Source organism: Pseudopodoces humilis, chromosome 11, assembly GCF_049639895.1.
Source record: "Pseudopodoces humilis isolate 2021_Gansu_Grassland_sample_001 chromosome 11, ASM4963989v1, whole genome shotgun sequence".
Lineage (NCBI taxonomy): Eukaryota > Metazoa > Chordata > Aves > Passeriformes > Paridae > Pseudopodoces > Pseudopodoces humilis.
This window is the reverse complement of record NC_142210.1, coordinates 9,599,520-9,616,952: the sequence shown is the minus strand read 5'-3', so window position 1 is coordinate 9,616,952 and position 17,433 is coordinate 9,599,520. Positions and strand designations below refer to the sequence as shown.

Sequence of the window (17,433 nt, the reverse complement as noted above, 5' to 3'; positions counted from 1 at the left end):
TACTGGGCCAGACTTCAATTTCAGAAGAAAGGGCGTATTGTTAAAAAATAGTCAGTCTTTCAGGTATAACTCTACAAGTGCAGGCAGAACAGCTTTGAAGCCTGATCTTAATAAATGAATAAATAAAATCAGCAGAGCTGGTAAAATAAAGATCATGTTTAGAAGTTATTAGATTTGAAGCCACTGGAACTTGAAAGACAACATTCCTTTTCCATTTGTTTAGAAGTTTCTCTTTCAAACACATTTCTACAGTAAAAAAACCCAAATCCTAGGATTAAAGCAATGTGCCCAGAGTGAGTAGTTCTGGATTTAATTCCTGGTTCTTATTGACTTAATTAAGCCACGATTTTCTCAAAGATACTTGTACATGAACTGAAAATGCAATCTACTAAATATATTTTGGACACCTTTAGGGATGTAGGTGGTAAATTTTCATGAGTATCCCATGACAGCCAACTCCAGTCAATGAATTTCATACAGAAATTGAAATACTAAGAAGTTGAGGCCTAACAGCAGACAATAAAGCATTACTTTAAACTTTGGTCTCTTTATCACACAGTTTTCATCCTAATAAGATGGGAATACTTATATATTTCTACTGGTGTCAGTATGAGCTAACATGAGGCTTTACACTCCTTCAGAGACTGACTTTATGTGGTAGGAATGCACACAATAATGAATTTCACACTTACTGGAAGGCCTGGAGAACCTCTTCGACCTGGAGGACCTGGAAATCCTTGGTCACCCTGAAAGTAGTAACAGTGATTGTTAATGCGTATTATGGTTTATTATTTGGCCTGATTTTGGCAAATGTGATTACAGAAGTTTTTTATCCTATCACACAAAACACACTGAGTTCACAACCATCATATTTCCCTAGAAGAGGATCATCCCATTTTATGCAGCTTGACTTCTATCCTAGACTGTTCAGATTAATTCACAGTTTCACTAGAAAACTATGATTTTCTGTAGTAGGCATCATTCTGACTCCCTGTTTTCTAATGCTCATAAAAGAAAAAAAAAACCTGGTAAATCTGTAACTTACCATTGAGCCTTTTCTCTTAATTACTTTCAGGATTTATGAATTGACAACTGCAAGCTAGATACGGGCAAAATAAAATTAATTATCTCCTTTATAACCCATTGTAACAAAAGGACATGCTGGACAAAACTGATTAGGTCTTCTGGATTTAATGAAAAAAGTATTATCTGTCAAAATATCAAATGTTACCATTATCTTTTAGCAAAAGCTAAAATTTATAAATTTAATGTATTGTTTAAGTATTTATCTTGCACAAAAAGGTAGCACTTTTCCTTCCTCTGATCCCATGTCACAAGTTTTTCTAGCTGATAAAGTCACAAACCAAAACAAGTCAAAGTTCTTGTATACTGGGGGAAATTTAGAGCACTTTTTGGCCATTCCGAAGCCCAGCCAATGCAACCTCCAGAACACTCAGCTTGGTTTGTACCTTTGTGCCATTGCATCCTGGAACACCCGGGAGCCCAGGAGGACCAACAGTTCCTGGTTCACCCTAAAAGAAGCACGAAATTGACACAAGCTTTGTTTTTGCACATTCATATTGCCTTACAGAAACACTGAAAGAGTTTATGTTAGAGCAATGTTTCACAAGACTTGACAGATTATAATAAATTCTTAAATCATAACAATGAGTAAGAATTGCTGATGCCAAGATTTTTATCTCTAGGCCAATTGACAGAGACAATGTTGATGTTGAGACTAGAGTGAGCACATTGAGCTGAGGATAACTGCACTGAAGACTGAAGAGAGAAATCAGGTTCATTTTTACTCACCGGAAGGCCTGGAGGACCTGAAAATCCGGGTATTCCTGGGAGTCCCTAATGATATTAACCAAGAGAAATAATATTACGAATATTAAACAAAAGCTCATTAGGCAATTTTTCTTTGATTACAGTCATAATAGGAATGAATGCAAGTTTGATTCCATGAAAAGATCATTACTTCCTTAACTCTTCTGACTGTGAACAAAGCAGAATGCTTACACCACAGGTAGCACACACTGGTTTTGGCCAGAGAAAAAAACCCAAACAATTCCTTGTGGTATTCTAGTCTTTTTCACTGAGCACCCAAATATTGAATACATACACCAATAACCCTGGATGTAAGGTGTAGCAAAAAGGGCAAAAGTTATAAAAATAAATAATACTTGTGCACAGACCATGTCCTAAATTTTAACCGTATTTTGAAATCAAATGTAATGTTTTGCTTTTATTTTCACAAATTATTGAATCAAGCTGGCAATTAGCATGACATTTAATACATATAAGTTTGTTTAAAATATCAACACTTACTCGTACACCTTTGGGTCCAACTAAGCCTGTAAGCCCTGGAGAACCCTATATCACAAATGGAAAGCAATGTTTTTCAATATGTTTCAATTGAGAAAGAGCACATAAATGCCACCAGGACATGCAATATTTTCACTATCAATACTAACGTACACACAAATAAATAAATGATTGGCCTATTACAGTCAATAAAGGAAACAAGCATTTCATACAACTTGTGTAAATTGTGGTGTCTTGCCCTCCCTTTCAGTGTTTGCACGGTATGTACCATAGAATCACAGAATGGTTCAAGTTGGAAGGGACCTTAAAGATGATCTAGTTCCAACCCCCCTGACATGGGCAGGGACCTGTTCCACTTGAACAGGTTGCTCAAAGCCTCATCCAACTTTGCCTTGAACTTCCAGGGATGGGGAACCTGTTCAGTGTCTCACCACCCTCCTACCCTCATAGTGAAAAAAGATTTATATCATAGGTCAAAGCAAATAACGGTGTATGATGAGAAAGCAGTTGCTATCAATTTGGTCAAACTGTGAGACCTGGAAGTGCTTCCCTGTGGCCCAAGAGCTGGAAGGTTCCCAGATATGGGTGCTGTTCATGTAATGATCAGAGTGATGTACTGTCATCTGTACTGTTGAGCATGGAAAGGAAGACTAGGAGCAACCTGGAAGGGGGTTAAGCAGGATGGGAGAGCAAAGCAGAAAGACAGTGAAAAATGTCAATGACACTGCACCATCTGCACAAGACCTGCTGGAATTCTTTCAAGATGCTTAGAACTTTAGTGCTAGCAAGAAAATTTTACCATTCCAAGAAAGGAAATGGAAAATGTGAAGAACAGCATGGCTTCTAAAATCCTAGGCCACATTCCATTTCAGGTAATGTAGAGGCATTGGATAGGAGAGGCTAACTGGCACACACTACAACGCACAGCAATTCAGGCTAACAGAGGTCTTCTTGCTAGGTAAACTAGCCTTACTTTTTGCAGATTCTTGAAGAATTATTATCACTTACTAAAAGGGAAATGCTGTACTAAACACTTCAATGAGTTCAGATAAAAGCCTCATCAACATGTATCAATACATACATGAGTATCACTTCCAGAAAGTATTGTCAAAATAAGATAGGACAGAATAATGCGACAATACGTAAACAAATTAAAATAATAAAACCCGATAAAACGATTTGTTTAAAGGTATAGTTAAGTGCTGTAGCCACAATAGTGCATGTCTTAGACATAATCTGATTGTGGAAATACCTCCCTGATTTACACTGTGGCTGAGTTCACACCATACTTATACACAAATAAGTTATTCACCAGAGCTAATTTATTGATAACAGCAAGATTACTGCTCCTCAAGACACATATGCAGACAACACTTTTAATGCATAATTTTTTGTTTTTTTCTACTCATGCAGGAGTTATTCAAAATTCATATTCAGCCTCAGTTTAGTTATACAGGAAAGAAAGCAAGCAAGCAAGCTCAGGTCACTGAAGCCACTCCCTCCATACTGCAGGCAACCAGAGCAAGATTTATCTTAAAAACCATTTCTCCCTTAAGTTTTCTTAAATCTTTTTTTCATATTTGTCTCAGCAGTAGCTTGTTTACTTTCTCCAGCAACAAATGTCAAGATGTTAATTGATACTAAGGCAAAAACTGAGGGTATGCTGCAAAAATCTGTCTAGACCCATGTTCATTGTCTCTGGCAGTTCAGTCCAGCTGCTTAACACTGGCCAATGGACAACTAACAACAAAAGCCCATGGTCATATCAGCCCTACTCTGATGCTGTCAAAATGACTCTTGCAGCTAGTGACCAAACAACATCCCTACCAATCAGGAAGCTCTGAGACAGGTTTTGGTTTGTTTCAGTTTTGTAAAACAGAATTTTCTACACAGCCATAGCTAACTTAAACTGTCAAGCGCAGTAACTTCTGTGTGTATTTCTCTGTCTCACATACATACCTACCTTTGGTCCCTGTGGCCCTGGAGGCCCTTCTGGACCAGGAAAGCCTCTTTGACCAGGTGGACCTGGAACACCAGGAAAGCCTTTTTCACCCTGTAAACATTAAGATAATGAAACTCTTCAAATAGCCAAGAATTCTCCTTTTAATAGCTTATTGCTAAAGTATTCATTACTTTTACTACCTCTTGGCTTTCTGCTGTGGCAGATCCACTGCCCTTGCCCACACTGACCTGTTTTTGTGGTCCATCTCTGGGCTGCCTCAGCCCCACAGCACCACATGCTCATAAAGTACGGCTGAATTATCAGAGCAAAAGATAGTATTCAGGATTTTGCACAGTATAGACATTAGCTGACAGCATGAAAAGTTTAAGAAAGCAGCTGCTATATATTCCTTGTTCATACTTTTGTATTATGTTTAGCAACACAAATTGAGATACTTAATAGCTGCTGCTGTACAGCAAGGTCAGTTCCAAACCATCAATATAGAAGAAAACAGTGGGAGTCAAATGCAACAAAACCATTCAGACAGAATAAAACCCCCTTGCTTTATGCAACAAATACCTTAATTTTTTCTGAATCTCAGAGATTAGAACACCAAATTACTTTTTCATGCGGTGTTTTTGTTTTGGGCTTTTTTGTTGTTGGTTTTTGGTTTTGTTTTGGTTTTTTTTATAAAATTCAAATAAATAAACTATGTAAAGGAAATAAAATTGAAGCTATGGAAACAATACAGGAGGCTAAGCTAGAGTGAAAGGGGCATTTTCAGTTTTTTTAGTTAAATATAGAAGATGCAAGTCTTAACTTGGTTTAAATGAAATGCTCCAAACATGGAAGCTCACAAAAAAGGTGTTTCAGCCCTTCAGACAGCAGCAATTTAGCATGCTCAGTTTTACATCAGTGAAGAGCTGCCGGTTCAACACCTTTTACATCACAGCATGACGTGGGAAGGAGAGAATTTAACAAATAGTAATTATATATATTTATATCTCTCAAGATAAAATGTAATCCCATACTATTTTAACACATGAAAATAACAATTGCGTTATAAAGTGTCTGTGAGATCCATATAATAAACTGGCATAGCGTTTTATAAAAAATTGATTATTTTATGTAGCAGTATCCCAAATTAGGAGCGTGACTGCTATTCCAGGATGAGCCGCTGGAGGGGGCTCGGTACCAGCTCACAGGAAAACCAAACTCCTAGACCTGCCTGCCCATAGCAAGATCCACGCCTTGCTGTCTGAATCCCGGGCAGCACAGCGCTCTAGTGACAGCTTCACTGCCTTCTCTACAGAAAAGGCAATTTTAGCCACACTTTCTTCTTAGCAGATCACCAAGATCAGAGGATTTTCAGGTTGGAGAATTCTAAACACTGAATAATTATCAAAACATGTTGATTAATGTCGTTATCCTGATTTTCTGCATGAAAGTCTTCATCAGTCTAAATAATTATTTACTCTTACCCACAAATTGCTCAGTTATTTTAATGGAAGTGATAAAGACAAGTTGTGGGTGTCCATTCTTATTAATATTTCTCTTTTAGTGGGCAGCTTATTTTTCCTAGGTTTTCTAGTGGTTTCAATTTCACTGTTTAGGACAAAGTCAGGTTAGACCAATTAGTAATATGAAAAATAAACAGGAAGATATTACTGAAAATATTAGTATTCTCCTTTCCCACTTATATTAATATGTATTTTAATAAAGAGCATATTTACTTCCAGATAAATTTTCTCCAACTTCATAAAAGCAGATGGAATCAATCAGTGGGACTTATCATAATCCTAGATCTTTATAGATGTCTGGAATCTATTGATAAGGTTTAGTACGGCAACTTTTGTGTTTGTGCCTCACCTAAATTGCAACCATGACTTCTTCAATAATGCCCCTTTCATTTGTGAATCAGTTGTTCTTCCAACTGTGAGCAGGAGTTTCAAAGAATTTTTGGTATTTGTGTAATTCTGGTTTGTCTAAAAGCCACTCAGCCTCTGCCAAGCTGCTATTGGCAACAGGCAGAGCTGTGGATCTGTTACTGCTGATGGATTTGCTGTTCTTTCAATGCTGGCAAGGTATTTATGATTAGGACTCAGAAACTCATCCCATGCTTGATCTACAAGAGTTTTATCTGTTGGATGCCTAGTGTGTGCAGCTTTCCTACAGGAACTGGCAAAGGGGGGTGGGCAGGGTCCTGAGATGGAGAGAAGCACTGAACATGAGACTCCTGATGGCGTTGTGAAATCTGTAACAGGAGAGCAGCAGCCAAGGTACTGGCATTAGTTAGGAGTTAGTGAAAGAGACCTGGCACTTTGGACAGTTGCTCTGCTGGTGTCCAAACACCATACAGTGCTGTAAACATGCTAATGCAGTAAATAAATTCAGTTGAAAAGTCTTAGTTAAACTGTTTCCCCAAAGTTAACAGAATTTTTTAAGGTAATCATTCCCTGTAGACTCTGTTGGCAAAAGACCATCACACACCAAATTCACTCACTTTATCAATTGAAGTAATCTATCAACAATTTCCAGGCACATAAAATAATATTAAAAGAGGAAAATGTATCTGTTCTTACCTTACTACCTTTTGTGCTATCACAAAAGCAGGGACTTTTACCTTTGCATACACAGTTCTGAAAAAGAAAAAATACAAACTTTATAATACAATTATTTTTCTCATTGAGCTGTTTGAAGAGATGCAAGTAAGATCGCAGTGGTTTTACTAAGTAATTATTTCACAGGTAATACAGCTTAAAAAATGTTTGTGAAGAGGCAATTCTCAACAGTGGCAAAGAGCTCATTATTCCTCTGTACTGCCTTTTGAGACAAATATGAGCATTAGTGAGATCTTGCAGACAGAATTAACTAACCCCTGTATTTTGTCATATTACAACAGTCACAGTGTTTCCAATTTGTAACTTTTATGTTTCTTTCACGATGGAGGAGAGATGCTGCAAGTAGTTGCTGTTCTCTACAGACTTGAAAATTCCAGACAGTTGCTGATTGTCCTTTAGGTGGCTGAACTTAGGTGACATGATGCCATCTATCAAATTAAAAACAGCTGTAGGGAGCATTCCTCCAGTGTACACATACTTAAACAGTTACTTACAAAATAAAGCAGAAAGTAAAATCAGTTAGCCATGAAAGGCAAATCCTCAAGAAATTATTGTGTCTGCCTCCGATTTATACACACATCAGTAGGTGGCTACTTGATGTTACAAGCCAGATTTTTAAAGAGTTGCAAACATTAAATAGTTTATCCTTTGTCATATTTAGAGAAGACTCACTCTTACCCTGATCTGACAGCTAGAATTCAAGTGGTACTGCATCAGAAATTTGGAAAACAAAGGTATAATGTAAGATAGAAATCGTCTAACTATGGTACTTTTACTATTAGCCAATATGATTATATCACCAGAGACGCAAGAATAAGCACCAGTGCAGAATTAACAACAAACAGTATCCTGATTTCTCCTTGGTGAGGTCAATCAGCCTGGTACCAGATAATCTAAATTCATCAGGTCAGTTATATGACAGATATTTTAAGCCTTTAAACATCAATACAAGAGGATAAAGTGACGTATCTATCCAAATAAATTTGAGATAGCTTATAGGACAACTGATTTTCTTGTTCCTTATTCAATGACAGTACCTTGCATCCCAAAGCATTCTCTTCAAAACAGATTATTGGTAGAGGTCTGCTAGGAAATATAAAAAGGGTAGTTGCTCAAGGCAAGATGAATACATAGATTATATATATATATATATATATAAAATATTATATATATAATATTATATATACATTATAATTCTATAGACCTTAATGGAGTTGTACCTTATTTCTGCCTGTGAAAGCAAACTAGAAGCAGATTCTTTCCAGTATCTGTATGAAAAGCACAGTTTTCAGGACATGTAGAGAAATCAAAAAATTAAATTACTCTCCTGTAAAAGGTATAATCTGCAGAAGATTTGATGTGTACAGATACAGAACAAACCCTTTTATCTTATAATCAAAGAGAATCCAATGTGAAGAGAAATGCATGAACATGTAGAAAATTATGACACTATACAATTAATCTAAGTTAATAAACTATTGAAAGAAAGAGAGCCTTTGCTCTTCAAGAAGTCAGAATGCTTAGAATGTGTTTAATTTGCCATTAGTAAGCTTTCAGACCTATTTAGGTCTTTTTGTGTACACATATCACTTTAAACTAAACTGAAAAGAGCAAAGATGATTTAACATTACACAGTCAGTTAGCTGGATAATACTAAATGTTTTGGCATATGATTTTTTATGTAAGATTAGATTACACCTTCTGTATAGGAGCTTTGAACCAAAAAATCATTGCTCACTTATACTGCTGGATGCTTTTACATCCTTGCAAGATGCCTGCAGCTCTTTTATCAAAGGATCATAAAAAAACAATATGATGTTGCCAGGTCATGAGATAAGGAAACTGAATATTAGTTATTAACAGTTTATTCAAAATTCTCACAATAACATCTACATAAATAAGTGTATTAACCAAAGCCACAGGTTTGCTGCATGTTTTTTGGTTTCATGATTTTCATAATAATAATTTAAATTTCTTTCAAATATTTAGATGAAGAATATTTTTGATCTAAAATCTAGGTCAAAGGATACAACCAGATCACTATATAAATAACAAACTAAATCAATTTACCAATGAACCAAAATAGCACTTGGAGTAATTTACAGAGGAACTCTTCTCCAAAGTGTTTTTAGTGATAGTTACAGTGTTATATTAAACAGATACATAATTCCAATAGTACATGTTGAGGCACATTTATTGCAGCCGTTAATGTTTTGTTCAGTGGGTGCAACCTTATCTGTAACACTGAATTTCCCTTCTTACACTTTGGGATTGGATTCTACAGGGCTCTGACCTCTTCCTGATTCAGAGAGTAACTTAACTGCTTAGAAAGTATTCCAGTCCTCTCCTTCACATAATTCCTCAAAGAAATGACACAAAAAGAAGGAAGAAATAACACACTACAGACTATGTTGTCACCCATTAAAAGGTTAATGCAGATTGAGTATGGCACTGCTACTCCAGCCACTGCAGTGGTGGTAACTTAAATTTGAACAGAATCTGGCACAGTTCTCTGCACTTAGCAAGTAGCACTGGTTACATGAAGACTACCCAAGAACATATTTAGGGATGTTACCAAACCTGAATATGCCAAAGGATGTGACAAAGTCTTAATGTAAGAAGACCAAGCAATGCCAGCCTTCCTATTCTGTCACTAGCACAGGCTCTGAATGCTGTCACTCACATTGGTGGGGCAACACAGTCCTACCAGGAATGGTTTACAGGCAGGAAGATGGAGCACAGACAAATAGAGACAAAGTAAGCATGATCCAATATTTCTCCATTGATCTCTTTTTTGGAATTATATATAAAATGACAGAACTGTCAGAGTATTTCCTTGTTTTTCCAGATCAAGAGAAGATCAGAGTAGCTCAGCTGTAATTTCAAAATACATATTTGTATTAAAAATACTGTAGCCAGGCCAGAGAGGCAGCAAAATGCATTGCTGCAGGAAGCACCGTATTCTTTAAGCATATTTCAGACCAAGACCACACAGGATGAGTAATTCAGTTCAGATGAAACCCGGGATGAAATTAAATGTATTGTGTAGGAATAGAGTAAAGTGGCTGAACCAGGGCTTAAGTTTGCACTTTTGGCCTGACTGGTCTTTAATTTCATGGGTGAACTCCACTGATGCCCGAAGTAAATACTGGTTAACATAAATGAAAGATGACTGTGCAACATGAGGTATTTTAAAATAAATTAAAAGCAGTGCAAGTGATATCCATTAATTACTGTGGACAGTAAAAATAACCCAGGTGTCTTCTCTCAAGTGGGTGATGAAGCTGTCACCTTCCTTCACTGGTTGTTCACAGCTGATCGGACTTTTTAAAAATGCATAACTAATTTTTCATTTACACTTGATACTTATTAGCATCTCACTTATCCTGCCATTAGGTCTTTATCTCCTAACTTACAGAATCACTAAATTAGAACTCTATCACTATGTGGAATAAGACTTACTGGATAATATCTATTTTTCTGTGATGCCACTTTTTTACTCTTTTCCATAATTCTGCTCATTAATGATATTCTGAGCAGCCTAAAAATATGCATATCATCACAGTAGTCCTTTCTAAGTGAACATAACTTATCAGCTAATTTCAAGTTTTCTGTAATTTCTCTTAAATGCCAACACTTATTAAAAATTATGTATCAGTGAGCCAGCTCCTTTAAGTCTTGATTATGAATTTTCAAGGGCTGCTGACACATGGAGATTTTTGAATTCTTCCTGGGCTCTCTCAGTGCAGAGCAATCACTTTACACATCCCAGCTGCATCTATAAATCACTACTGAGCACATAAAATAACCCTGCTCCAACAGTTGATGTTAACATAGTGCTTAAAACTTCAAAAGGCCCATTTCATTCATTCTCTATTACATGTTTTCTATTGCATCTAATAAAAATGGGAGTAATACATTGTGATTACAGGAAGTGGAAAGTTTTGCTCTATCATTTATCTACACTGCAGATTTGTGTTGGGGTAGGTATGCTGCACACATGTGAAATGCTGCACTTTCTGAAGAACATTATGGTGGTAGCTGAAGTTTCTAGCTTGGATACGGTTACAGTTTTGAAAATATATCCTAGCCTGCATGAGAGGATCTGAGAGCAGAGTTTTACAGAAAAAGATTCCCACTGTGAGAAAATATTTTTCTTCTTATACACCTGTATTAAGACACTTATCTAGATTAGCACAGTCAGGAATTCTAGCTAGACAAGGCTAGTGGATACGTGACCCTGGCAGCATATTCCTCATGTTGCACAACTGCAAATCACCATGGAGCGTGCAGGGTCCTGGAGAATGAGGTCCCCTCACTCCAAAACTTTGCTATCAAAACAAAATACCAGTCTCACAATTAGAATCTGTATACTAAAAGTTTTTCATGCATTCTAAGCATCAAACATGAATTCATTAAAATTATCAAAGACCACTAAGAACTTTGTGTTTTTTTAGTGATTGCTGGACCAGTACAACAAAACCAAATTATTAAGCCTTCAATAAGTATAGACAACATAGAGCAGAAATAGGATATGATGAGATGAAGGAAAATATGCCAGTTCCCAAACCCTGAAACATTGTGTAGTCACTTGTGAACTGGAAGGCAGCCAGACATTCCTACCTTAGAAGACTCCTGTTAACAGCCATGTATGCTATCACAATTCACAGCATTTTGCTTACCAGTTGAATACCTAGTACAGGATGAAAACTATTTCATTTAGACTTTCCATTATGAAGTAATACACCTGTAACTTAACTAATAAGCAGCCTGGTCAACAGGACCCAACACAGAGAGCCTGGGTCTGAAAGACACAGGAAGAGGCAACTGTTATGCTGCAGGCAGTGCAGTTGTTGAATAAGCTCCATTAAACACCTGTAATAGGAACCTTGCTCAGGGAATACTATTGAATCAAAATGCCTCATTGGTGACACAGGCCTGGTATTACTGGTTATATGCTGCTTTCAGTGTGAGGTGCAGGAGAGAAGTCCTAAACATTTGTGGTCATAGGAAAATGTAACATTTCACAGAAGCTGGACTTTGTGTTCACTTACAGATACACAATTCATGGTCACATGATGTTAACACACATTTTTATCTGAACTTGGTAAGAATTTCCTTACTTTAAATACTTAATTTTAAACTGACATGCATTCTTTTGGAAGGGATTTGCTCATTCATGTAATATAAAGATATATTTATAATGATATTTCAAACCAACCAAGCTAAATGAAATGTCTAGAGAAATGGAATAAGCTCCTGTATATGAACATTTAAACAACTTTCTACTATGCCAAGGGGAACGTGTATGAATCCCTTTTTTCACTTCAGAGATTGAAACCACTTTGAAAAAATTCTCTTACTTTTTACAGCAAAAATCTGTTGGTTTAGAACAGCAGTTTGGTAGTGTTAGACAAATCTCTCCTAAGTATCCACACTTAGCACAATAAAAAAGCAGTAACATAACCCTTAGGTTAAACAGTATAAGCCAAATGAAAACAAAATTTTCAGAGAACTTCTGGTATCTCTTGCTTCTTTTTTCGTTGACATACTTACTGCACAGCCTATCTCTTTTTTTTTTCTGTGAATGAACCTGTTTGTACAAAAGTTCCAAGAAACCACTGTAATATAGCTGTTCATACAGGAAATACTGTGTCAATGGGAGTGTGTTCCACATGCAACTCCCATAGTGCCAACCATACTCTTCATCAAGCAGATACAGCACAATTAATTCTACTGGTCTTCTCCCTTCTCTCCAATCAGTGAGGAATCCAATCTCACTATCAGTGAGGAAGTGTGAGAACAGTAGGGCTTAGCAATCTTCACTTTGCCCATGTCTTTATCACTGCCTTAGGATAAAACAGATAAAATGTTTTAATGCAGAAAAAACCAAACACATTGAGTTTTCATGAACTCAAATTATTTGTGAGCTCTGTAGTGATGGCCACTAAGGCCTATTTTGTAGACATTGCCTAAAATTAATCAGTATCTATATAAGTAGAGCTGGTATATTGTGTGCAGTTTTGGGAAATTGTATGCTGAGGGTCTATAATCTCCTGTTTTGGGGAGGGTGTGTGTGTGTAAATTACTTTTGGTCTATAAAGAGAAGATACAGAATTTCTCTCTCATTAGACAAAGAGAATGATGCTTTTCCTTCTTCTTCTAAACCACAGAATATTTTGACAATTATGTTTATAATAACCAATACCTTACTTTAAAAATCATCTCACTGGGATGGAAGCCACTGATAAGGACTATCAGAAATGGAACCAAACTTCTCCTGATACATTCAAATGTGTGAAATCTCCAATGATGTAGCCAAAAACTCCATCTCTGTGGCTGGTTTCTTCTCCTGACCTTGAAGAGGACATGGGGACAACAGAAATAAATATTTTTCTTTTCTCCAAGGAAAAAAAGACTAAGCAATTCAGGCCACACAATTTTGTTTTGTGCAGCTAACTCTTAAGAGTGTTTAATCAGCTTATTCAACCGTGCTCTTCCTTCCTACAATCACCTTAAAAGAGCAATCTAATAACAAAGAATACACACCATTTAACTAGTGAATTTTTGCTTACTTACCACAATACGGCTAGCAATAACTCACACACTTTGTATTTCTTCCCAGCTGTTGAGTGTGGGAATGGTACTCACTAAAATTTTTGTCTCCTCAGGCCTGTATATCTGTATATTCATAAAATTCCTGATGTGCATCTTCTGTTAAGCAGTGCAAATAGCAATGAAAGCAACAGTAGCTTGTTCAGAGAAGGCTTATTGCACATGCTTTGGTTTTTTCTTATTTGAAAGGCTCTGTGATTTCACAGATTTTAAAAAAATTAAAGGTCACTTCTTCCTGCAGCTTCCTCCAAAATAATCTGTGGAAAAATGCAGCACAAAGCCTTAGCTAAAAGGTCTTCACTAAACCAGGCAAAACCTGTGAGATTTGTACCCTATCACAAAATTGCTAAGATAAATAATGAAAATGGAACTAAAAATATATAAAATGAAAAAAAGTGGAATTTTTTCAGTGTCACTGTGAGAGACTGGGGCTGCAAACAGTTAAGGGAAAAAGTCTTCTTGTATTTTACCTTCCTTCTATGCTCCTGTAATCCATGCCAACATACTTCTAGTATTACTTTGTCAGGCAGTAAGGTGAGAATGTGACAGTAAAACAGATGACCGGACATCCCATACTAGTTGTACTTAACAGCAAAGTATTTTGTTTCAAAGATCTGCTATATCAAATCAGCTCAAGGTATTGCAGAAGAGACTGCTAGCACAGACCTTAAATAAAATGGTTCTGTCTCTACAAAATTCAGAGAAGTGAAGAAATAACCAGTTTGCCTGCCTAGTCTAACCATTTTAATGGTATTATTCAGGCAGCAAAAAACTGGAATTATAGACTTATACGTACTTGTCCTGTAGGTTTTCCAGAAAAGGCATCAAGTGTCAACAATTCAATTTTTACAGGTGTTTACTTAGGTCACCTAAGAAGGTTCATCTTTCAGTTGTATGATGCAGCACACACATAGGCACACTTCACATTTCTTGGCCATCAGAGCAACGTGCTGCAAACCAGCAGAAGTCCATCAATTTTGATGCACAAACATTAAGGTAACTCTTCTAATTTATGCTACCTCTCCTGGCCCAGTAGGAAAAGCCTAGCTCTGCAGTGCTGTGACACTGGCCTGTTTCTCCATGGAGGTGATGGCTGAATTACAATAAATGCAGAGGCAATCAGGAGCAGAACAGTCTAGCAGAAGTTTGACCCATTCTCAGAGTAACACCCTCCTTGACTTCGGAGCTGGGATCACATTAACCAAATCAGAGGGCACTTCACAAAGGACTTGTTTTTCTAATATGCTCTGTGAACTCTCTTGTGTATTCAGGTGCACATCTTTTCTTCTCAGCTGCTTGTGCAACAAAGAACCTGGGTGCTTCCAAAGGCCGTTAGACAAGGAGCATTCTCACCATGACACTTGGTGCCTCCACTTTGATTCCTGGTCAAACTAAGCCTGCATCTCATTCTTACCAGCCTTGGAGATGGCCATGGGCTGATCTATAACATAATTTTTCCCTTCCAGAGGCATGTATTAAGATCTATTTGTGACAGCAATATAGGTTGCATATAATTAGGAAAAAAACCCCATTGCAATTAGGAAGCAAAGAAGATTCATTTTAAGTACTTGCATGCAAATTCCAAGATTTATAAGAAATGAAATTAGTTGTGAAATATGAACACTTGCATCTAGTCACAGACACTGTAAGTGAAGAAGATGCAAAAAAGTCTTACAGTGACCAAGGTTATTACGTCCCCTCCTTTGCCACCAGCACACAATGAAAAATATGAAATGTCTGATGGAGGCAAAAAACACAAGGTGCACCTTATTTTATCCTGTGAGCTAACAAACATTGCAACAGTATTTACAATACAAATTAAAAAGTGGTAGTAAGGTGAGGTGCAGCTAACTTGCAAGCAAGTATTCTTGCTCAAGTAGAAACTCTCTTTATCCTGTTCTGAACAAATACTAACATGATGCCATCAGAAAAATGATCAATGCCACAATATCAATGGAGTACGAATGAACTTGACCAAGGTATTTTTCCTATCAGGAAAAATTGAAACAACATGTCATTTGAAACAACAAATTTCAGGGAACATTTTTAGATTAGTGTTTAATTTGAAGATATAAGAGAAGTATATAAATGGTTTCAAAAGACAGGACACATTAAGGGAATTAATTGAATTGTACATTTGCATCAAGACACTATCAGTTCCAGGTGCTGTTAGATAAAATTAAGCAATGTAAAAGCAAAAAAAGATGAAGAACAGGAAGAATCTTGTGCCCTGTGAAAACATATTGATGATGATGATGATTCTGAAATATTTAAATGAACAGCAGAAAAATCTGAAGAATCGTAACACCAGTATTTGAAGTCAAGGAAGAAGAAAGCTCATCAAAGAAGCTTCTACTTCTACTGAGTTTTCAGAAGATGTGATTAGAGCATGCCAGTGTACAACAGCAGACAATAATACTCCTTAGCAGGTGCCAGAAAGTTCACCCTCCTAAGGGCAGAGAAGTCTGGACTCCATGAAGAGCTGCGAGGACTAAAAATTGCTGTATAAACAGCAGCAGGCACAAATGAGCAATTTGCTTTCCTGTCTTCAGAAATAAACTACACCTGAAATTTTCTATGTTGGAACACTTTTTAATTGATGCAAACAGCAAAAGTATTGCTGGCTTGTCAAACATCAATTTATTTTCATATGAAAGTGTAGAATGATTTTAGAACATTAATTATACCTACTTCTTTGCAATGAACAGTTTAGTCAAGATGAAACGATTTATTTATCAATTATCTCCTGTCAATTACAGTAGCCACTAATATTTAATTAGGAGTTTAGCTAAAACTGACAAAAGAGAGGCTTAGAAAGTGTGTGTGTGTTGTGGGACGGGCGGAGGCACTCCTGGAACACAGCCTGTGCTTGCTAAAAGCCATCCAGAAGCCCACATGGTAATATCCACCGCTTCACTATCTTCAGGATATGGCAGGATCCACATGGATGGCAGATATCCACAGAGGAAGAGGAGAATGGAACAAAAATCAGAAAACTGGGCAGAAGAGAGAGACAGGTCTTGAGTTAATGATTAAGTGTTAATGATTAAGAGCTAATGATTAAGTGTTAATCTTCCACATCTTGCTTTACAATAAGCATCAGCTCTAGATGGAGCCTGAAAAAACTGCAGAAAACACTTACTTTGCCAATAGATCTGGTACATCTGTTCTACATAAGAACTAAGAGGTACTTAAATTCCATTACAAATAAAACAATTAGATCTTTGTTAAATTACTAAACTTGACTGCCAGTCGAGTTAGAGTGCCATGAAAAAACCCAACATAACGGGTGAGGCACTTATGCTGTTTCCAGACACTCTACCCAGAATGGGTTAGTGAAAGAGCTGCATGAGTTTAGAAGAAACATTATTACTAATTAGACTAGATTCTGATAATTATAGCAAAATGTGGCTCTGCTTTAGCAACAGCGAAGTACAAGATCACATTTATTCCTTATAAAGGTGACGTTCAAAATGTTTTGAAAGGCAGTGAAGATTTTCATGTAGTGTTAGAGCTTTACTCCTGCATGCAAGGAAAAATTAACATTGTTGACTAGTATCGGAGAAAGACCTTGAAATTTACTAAAACTGTCAGTTTCTTGTGTCCTAGGTTTATCAGAAATTTTAAAACTGTCAATTTCGTGTGTCTGATGTCTACCAGAAATTTACCAAAACGGGCAGTTTTCTGTTTGGCAACTTCCAGAAGTGTTGAAAGCTATACCAACCCGTGTACCCTCACAGCTGACTGCTCTTCTCCCAGCTGGGAATGTACAGTCCAAATGTTATAACCAGACACTAGAGAAAGGCACAGAAAAGACTACAATATGATCTAGGAAAATTTATTGACCAAACGGGGAACGACGCTCGTCATTAAGCCTGAAAGACAATCTGTAAGATGATTTTGTCATGAAGGTGGCACAGGTGGTCC

At 36.8% G+C, this 17,433-nt stretch overlaps 1 protein-coding gene across 2 annotated transcripts in view; it reads right to left on the bottom strand.

Annotated features, from left to right (window-relative positions):
• Positions 1 to 17,433, bottom strand: part of COL4A3 (collagen type IV alpha 3 chain) — a 58,211-nt gene that overhangs the window by 40,181 nt on the left and 597 nt on the right. For both annotated transcript variants that reach the window (XM_088061095.1, XM_088061096.1), the window contains exons 2-7: positions 6,853 to 6,909; positions 4,292 to 4,381; positions 2,332 to 2,376; positions 1,813 to 1,857; positions 1,470 to 1,532; positions 693 to 746 (exon numbers count right to left, since the gene is read on the bottom strand). In XM_088061095.1, coding sequence (XP_087917221.1) covers positions 693 to 746; positions 1,470 to 1,532; positions 1,813 to 1,857; positions 2,332 to 2,376; positions 4,292 to 4,381; positions 6,853 to 6,909 — 354 coding nt within the window. The remainder of the gene's footprint in view (positions 1 to 692; positions 747 to 1,469; positions 1,533 to 1,812; positions 1,858 to 2,331; positions 2,377 to 4,291; positions 4,382 to 6,852; positions 6,910 to 17,433) is intronic.